Genomic DNA, 7,596 nt, shown 5'->3' with positions numbered 1-7,596 from the left:
ATTGTTCACGTCACCGCCTGTCACGTCGCAGCGAAGCCCTCCTGACCAGCGGTATGTGGTTGACTATGTTGCTCCGTCAGAGCCCCTGTCACAATATGCGCCTAAATTCAAATCTTCGTTTGATGAGAAAAGTTCTTTCACCGCAGCAAACCCAATTGTAAATAATTCTTGTACATATGTTTCTGTCAAGCCAACTGGTGTACATGACTTTGAGATTGCATCGCTTGTGAAACATATAAACAGACCAAAGCCCAAAGTTCTCGTCTTTGACGGCAATCCAATGGATTATTGGAAGTTCGTTCGCAATTTCGATTCTCGTATCGACGACAAGGTCGACGACGATGGTGCCAAATTGTCGTATTTGGCGCAGCATTGTGACGGCAAGGCCCGTAAACTGATTGAACACTGCTTTAGACTAAAGGAAAACGGGTACCAACAAGCGAGAAAGTTGCTCTACGACAAGTATGGCAAGTCACATATAATCGCTCATGCATGTGTAAGGTGTGTTGTCAACGGTCCAGAATTGCGACCGAATGATGCTGCTGGTTTGAGCGAGCTTGCGCAGTCGCTGCGCGATTGTTTACTTACACTTTCAGACATTGACGAGCATTCCGAGATGAATAATTACCCTACGTTGATTGCTGTCGTGAATCGTCTGCCGTTCAAGATGCAGGAGGCTTGGAAAAGGCGTGTCGCAGCAACAATCAGAGAGACTGGCCGTGAACCTCTGTTCGAACATCTTGTTACTTTCGTGGAAACGGAGGACCAGATTGCAAACTCGTTGTTTAGCCGCCTGTGGATGAGCATCGTAACGAAGCCAAAAGGGCGAAAGGTAAAAGTAGTCACGTAAAGGCTTCCAGTCATGTCGTTGTAAGCGAACAAGAATCTAGGCCTAAGGCTCGTGCTGGACCTTCCCATTTTCCCACCGCCCCGCTGTGTCAGTGCTGTTCGGGAAACCACGTGCTTGCTAAATGCGAGGAATTTAAATCCCGGTGTTACCGTGATCGTCTGCGCGTCACCCGGCGCCGCAGACTCTGAGATAATTGTTTCAGATTTGGGCACTTTGCCACTAAGTGCAACAGCCCCAAGGCGTGTACCGTAAGGGACTGCAACGAAGCTCACTACACCTTGTTGCATCCGCCACAGAAGAGAGAGGACGAGTCTGCTGTCAAAGGACCTGTGCCGGAACGGACTGTTTGTTCGGTTGTGTCGGCGATTGGAAAGGACTGTCATGCTTCTTCTGGTAGACAGAGCGTCAACTTGATGATGGTTGCGGTCAAGGTCCGTGCTAACGGTAGGGCTGTTGATACGTACGCTCTTTTAGATACTGGTTCGGGCATTACCTTGTGCGACAAGAAACTGACGGACAAGCTAATTGGTCTGCGAGGTGAACCGAGCAACGCAACGCTTAAAACGGTCAACGGAGACAGTCGCAGGCGCGAGGGCAAAAGGGTCAATTTATCTGTTGCTTCGCTCGACGGCTCCGCAACCGTGCAACTTCCCGAGGTGTTCGCTGTTGATTGTATGCCTATTACCGCCAACAAGTTTCCGAGAAACGCGGAATTGGATGCGCTGCCTCATATCAGAGACCTGTCATTCCCGCAGGTAGATTGCAGTGAAGCTTTGCTGCTGATCGGGCTGGACGTTCCAGAGGCCTTTCTCGTGTAAGAGGTACGAAAGGGAAAACCGAAGCAACCTATTGTGTAACGTTTTCTGTCGCGTGTTCCCCTGTTTTCACGCAAACGTCACACAATGTGGCTCAATAAAAAAAAACGCGGACACCATAAAGGAACGACAATTCGTTTTAATGGTATGGTCAATTCCGGTTTTTCTGCACAAGAAAAACGAAAGCATATAAAGCATGAATCACAATATAACACGCAATAAAGTAAACATACCGACTGTTTGGCCACAGGGGTTTTGGTATTAAATGATGCTTTAAAGGCCGAACAAATCCTGCACAAACAACCAAACATTTACAGGTTTAAAACAAAACTTCACATTACAGTACAAAGCCAAACTTACCAGCAAAATGGTTCACAAATGCAGCTTTATCAAACTCAGCAATTTATTTATACTTTCTAGCTGCTAAATAAAGGTATCAGAGTTTAGATTGATGGCTTCAATTCAAATTCTGCCTGTCAGTAGTTCACAAACGTACACCACGAGCCAAGTTACAAATGATTGCAACATACACAGTACACAGGCAATTGACGTCACGCATTGGAACATTAATTGTCACGCAATGGAACACTAACTGTTGCGTCACAGGACAATTGTTATACGTTTGCTGGACAAAGTTATATTTACAACAGTTGACAAAAACGACGTAACATACCCCCACCCGAATGTATCTCCAGGGGGACATACATTCTAAAACACAAAACGTCGTTGAATATATACCGAACAAAACAAACGAAAATGAACATCGCAAAACCGTTTACAATTTGCCGGTCGCGCAATAACCGCGGGAGTCCATCACCAAACACAGTTTGGTGATCGGTCGTCTGACAGAGGAGGCACCGGTTCTCACCAGTGCAGAGCGCACGACACCATGCGCATCCGGAAAGGTCGACATCACTCGATTCTCCAACGTGCTTGCGGAATGGATTCGTCTACAACCAACACTAGGTCGCCTGCCTCGATGTTCCTCTGCTTCGAAAACCACTTCTGTCGTTCAATGACAGTGGGTAAGTATTCACGCACCCAGCGACGCCAAAACTGGTCAGCTAGTTATTGCACTTGTCGCCAATGGTGGCGAACATAACAGTCCTTCTTCACGAACACGCCAGGTGGCATGTTGGGCGACGACCGCAACAAAATCAAATGATTGGGAGTCAACGGCTCGTCCGATTGTGGGTCCATAACCACTGGAACAATGGGTCTACTGTTGAGAATTGACTCCGCTTCAACAAGCACCGTTTCAAGAGTGTCGCGGGTCACGCTTTGTGCCGTCAGCAACGCAGAAAGAATTCTTCTTACAGACCTGATCATTCTTTCCCAGACACCGCCCATATGGCTTGCCGCAGGAGGATTAAACGACCATTGGATGTCCTGTTGTCTTAAGAAGTCATCAATGCTCTGTTGATTCCATCTTCCGATAGCCTCTTTTAGCTCACGCACGGCTCCGACAAAGTTTGTTCCATTGTTGCTGCAAATCTTAGTTGGTCTGCCACGTCGTCCGATAAATCTTCGCAGGCAGTTGATAAAGGCATTCGTTGACAAACTGTCAGCTACCTCCAGATGCACTGCCCTGACCGTCATGCAGGTAAATAGACAGCCGTACACCTTCACTTGGCTTCTTGCTTGGCGCACCATTAGCGGTCCAAAATAATCAACGCCAACGTACGTGAACGCAGGGCTATGGGAGTTCACACGATCAATCGGCAATCTGGCCATAAGTTGCTCGCCAACGGGCGCATTTCGTTTCCTGCAAAACACACAATTGCCCAACACACGGCGTACAGCAGCTCCGCCCTTTATAATCCAAAATTTTTGACGGATTTCAGACCAGGTGTGACTCATTCCTGAGTGACCAACGTCCCTATGAAACTTGACAATCAGTAAGTCTGTGAGGTGATGTCTGCCTGGAAGTATAATAGGATGCTTCGCATCATCCGAAATAGAAGCCAATTCAAGTCTCCCTCCAACGCGTAGGAGACCGTTGCTAAGGGTGGGGCCAAGCTTGTCAAACGTACGAGAGTGCTTCGTTTTCTTCCACTGACCATTGCCTTTTCGCAGATTTTCAAGCACCTCTGGAAAGGCTTGTTGTTGCACAATTCGAAACAGTGCCAATTCAGCTTCTTGAAGCTCTTGAACCTGAAGGGTTCCTTTCGGAATGGTCGTATTTGTATCTGCACACCGTTTCGACAATAAAACGCGCTTATACCGTAACAACCAAGCGGTTGCACGTCGTAGGCGATTCCAATCGGAGTAATGATTGATCAGTTTTGAGATAGAATCCGTCTCGCAAGCGTTTCCACACGTGAAATTTGCACTGACCTTCTTTGCTTCCATTAAAAAATCATCTCTATTTGAAACTTCTTCTTCTTTAGGCCAAGTAGATTCGTCATCCCAAAGAAACCGTGGGCCGGTTAGCCAAACGTTGTTATTCACCATTTTCTTCACCGACAAGCCACGTGAGGCGTCGTCGGCAGGGTTTAATTTGGACGGAACATGTCGCCACTGCTCACTTCTGCTTCCACTGTCAATCTTTGCCAGTCAGTTTGCTACAAAGGTTTCGAAACGTTTTGTAGAATTCCTAATGCTCATCAACACCGACATGGAATCTGTCCAGAACCTCGATTCGCAGTCGGGGCAGTCCAACTCTCGTCGCAGAAAGCCATCCATTTTAACCGCTAGCACCGTTGCCGTCAACTCCAAGCGTGGTGTGGATACCGTATGTATCGGTGCAAGTCGTGACTTGCCAAGCAAAAAACAACAATGCACCTGCGTATTGTGGTTAACAAGGCGCAGATAAGAAACTGCCCCGTAGGCCGAAGACGATGCGTCAGCAAAATGGTGCATTTCCATCTTAACTATATCTTTCCAAAGTAAGGAGGCTTAATGCAGCGTTGCACCCGTACTTGGCTTAACATAGGAAGTCCTTCCATCCAGCTTCTCCAACGATCAGCATCTTCATTTGAAATGTCTTCGTCCCATCCTAACCCTTGACGACAAAGGTCCTGCAACAGTATTTTGGCACTTACTGTAACAGGAGCAACAAGACCCAAGGGGTCGTACAGCGCACTGACGGCAGACAAAATTCCACGGCGCGTCAGCGACTTATTCGGCATCTGCACATCAAATCCAAATTCGTCATTTGGGACGTTCCAAAACACGCCCAAAATTCTTCCAGCTTCGTCTGAATTAAGATCATGATTCTTCGCCATCTTGGACCGTTCGTCAGAAGGAATTGATTGTAAAACTCTATTACTGTTGCTCATCCACTTGGTTAGGTGGAACCCACCTCTTTGCAGGAGCCGACCTAAGTCTTTCACCAACATAATTGCTTCGTCCTCGGCCGCCACGCTTGCAAGGCAATCGTCCACGCAGAAATTTGATTTTACCGCTGTAGTGGCTGCAGCACTGAACTCGTGGCCAAACTCTTCCGCAGTTTGGAGCAAGCTGAAAGCGGCGCAGCTCGGAGAGGACGTTGCGCCAAAAAGATGTACAGTCATCTCGTGGTCTTCCGCTGGCTAGGACAGATCGCCCTTGGGCCACCACAAGAAACGAAGGCTCGCAGTGTCTTCTGGCCTTACCCGGATTTGATGAAACATGGATTCAATGTCTGACACAACCGCCAAGGGTTCCTTTCTGAACCTTGTCAGGACGCCTACTAAGTTGTTCATCAGATCTGGGCCACTCATTAGGGCATCGTTTAATGCAACGCCTGCATGCTTTGCGGCACAATCGAACACGACGCGCACCTTGTCAGGCTTGCGCGGGTGCAAAACAGGGTGATGTGGAAGATACCACTCTCGTTTACTTTGGCCGCGATCGTGCGAAGAGATCCTTTTCGCGTATCCCTTTTGGATATAGGTTTCCACAGTGCCAACGTATCGCTCACGAAAAAAAATCAGAAAAATCGGTTCTCCACAGACAGTCGATCTCTTTGCTCACGTTGTCGTCAAAACTAATTACGTAGTTTAAATCAATGCGTGTTCCGCTGGTGGGCGCAAACGATGGCCCCAACAAAGACCACCCAAGGGCCGTTTTTACTGCAATGGGTTGTTCGCGGCTGCCGCAGCGCGTCTCCTGGAAAACCATCAGTTCAGGAGCATCGACGCCAATCATAAGTGTCACTTCTCCACCTTCGATCTGTGGAAACTCTAATACGCGTAAGTATGACATCCTTTTCAGTTTAGTCTTTGATGGTAACTTGTTAGTTTTTACCGGGACCTTATCGATGGCCATTACACTGTTAAGGTTAATACTAGGTCCATCATCGAAGGCAGGAGCAACAAACAGGGAAACTATTTTCGTTGGCATAATTTGCTCGTGGCCTACAGTTCGAAGCGATACAGTACGAGACTCTCCTTGCAAGTGTAGGGCATCCACTAGCCGTTGACTACACATAGATTTAGTGGCACCAGAGTCCAAAAATGCAGAAGTGAGAAATTCTATGTTGCCATTTCGCGCCCGAACTGGCACGATATTCATGTACATATCACCACATATACTGGTATTGCCACATATTGCAGAGGGCTTGGAATCTGACGCCAAGTGAAATGAATTAACTTCGCTGGTTACCTTTTCTACAGGAGCAGAACTGCGGTTGGCTTCTGCTCTAGAAACCTCCCGATGTAGCAGCGTATGATGAGAGTTGGAATCACAACCGGAGATCTTGCACGGATCCTCCTCCTTGCAATCTCTTGCATTATGTCCTTTCTGCAAACACTTAAAGCACTTTGCCTCCGTGCAAATTCGTATCGTTGGTAGACAGGCTTCTTTTCAAACGAGTTGCAAGTGGTCAAATCATGGAGCCCTGTGCAAAACAAACAGCGAGCCTGCGGGGCTTCAGTTCCCGGCAGCTCAGACGACACGACGTACGTCGCAGCCCTAGTTTTTCTTTGCCCACTAGGCGTCTCCCGTACGGGGTGATGGGCCCGTCTAAACGACGAACTTGCCACGGCAGCTTGATTATCGACAAATTCGGTAAGGTCGTCGAAATTAGGTTCTCGATCATGGGTTTTAATTATACGGGCGACCTCTTTGTCCCATTGCTCTTGCATGTCACTGGACAAACGACGCACAATCGCCAACAAATTTTGAAATGTGTCCAAACCTGCGTTGCCTTCGAATTGGGATAGTACCACTTGACATGTCTTCATCAACCTCGCGAATTTCTGCATGCTATGGACGTCTTCCGAGCGAAGTTTCGGTCCGTACTGTAGCTGGTTTAAGCAGGTGCGCGCAACGATGCGATCCTTGCCATAATTTTCCTTTAGCAGTTTTAGGGCCTCGGCGTATCCTCCTTCTCCACTGAGCATGGAACAATGCTTAATCAAATCGTTAGCATCACCGACACAAAATTGCTGCAAGTAACTGAGGCGCACGTCGTCGTCAGAAACATGTTCAGCAATATGGCATTTAAAGCTACGAATAAAGGCATGGTACTCCATAGGATCACCGGCAAACTTTGATATCTGTGGGGGTGGCAGTCTAGCATCTTTCTTAACAGGTCGCTGATTACTAGTGGACGGTTGGGGCTCCGACAAAGCGCATACTGGCGGATCAGATATTGACAATTCGCGGACTTCGCCAACAACACTACTGGTGTTTGCACAATTACAACAACATGTGGGCACGAACGGAGTGGCTTCGGGCTTCAAACATAGCTTTCTGGGTTTAATAGGTGGCGGAACAGACTTACTTGGTTCGTCGGACTTTGTAATCAAGGGATGCGTTACCGCCGTACCTAATCCTACCAATGGAACAGATAGGGGTACTTCAACGGGGTCTTCCTCGTAGGAGTTCACTTCCAGTTCTGCCATGTGAAGGGCATGTTTGAGTCGGATTGCCTTTTCGATCTCATCCAACTTCCGTCGTTTATCCTCCTCTTCGCGCAAACGAAGTTCTTCCTTTTCGCGGCGC

At 47.9% G+C, this 7,596-nt stretch overlaps 2 protein-coding genes across 2 annotated transcripts; both read right to left on the bottom strand.

Annotated features, from left to right (window-relative positions):
* Positions 1–2,721: 2,721 nt before the first annotated feature.
* On the bottom strand, positions 2,722–4,212 carry LOC145230541 (uncharacterized). Its single transcript, XM_080095980.1, has one exon. It carries the CDS (start codon positions 4,117–4,119, stop codon positions 2,734–2,736), a length of 1,386 nt encoding a protein of 461 aa, XP_079952106.1. The 5' UTR covers positions 4,120–4,212; the 3' UTR covers positions 2,722–2,733.
* Positions 4,213–6,257: 2,045 nt separating this feature from the next.
* On the bottom strand, positions 6,258–7,199 carry LOC145229540 (uncharacterized). The gene has a single exon (XM_080094896.1). It carries the CDS (start codon positions 7,122–7,124, stop codon positions 6,258–6,260), a length of 867 nt encoding a protein of 288 aa, XP_079951022.1. The 5' UTR covers positions 7,125–7,199.
* Between the last annotated feature and the right edge of the window lie 397 nt (positions 7,200–7,596).

The sequence above is a fragment of the Phallusia mammillata genome, chromosome 5 (genome assembly GCF_965637545.1).
Source record: "Phallusia mammillata chromosome 5, kaPhaMamm4.hap1.1, whole genome shotgun sequence".
NCBI classification, from domain to species: domain Eukaryota; kingdom Metazoa; phylum Chordata; class Ascidiacea; order Phlebobranchia; family Ascidiidae; genus Phallusia; species Phallusia mammillata.
The sequence above is the reverse complement of the archived record's forward strand: the minus strand, read 5'-3'. Positions and strand labels throughout refer to the sequence as shown.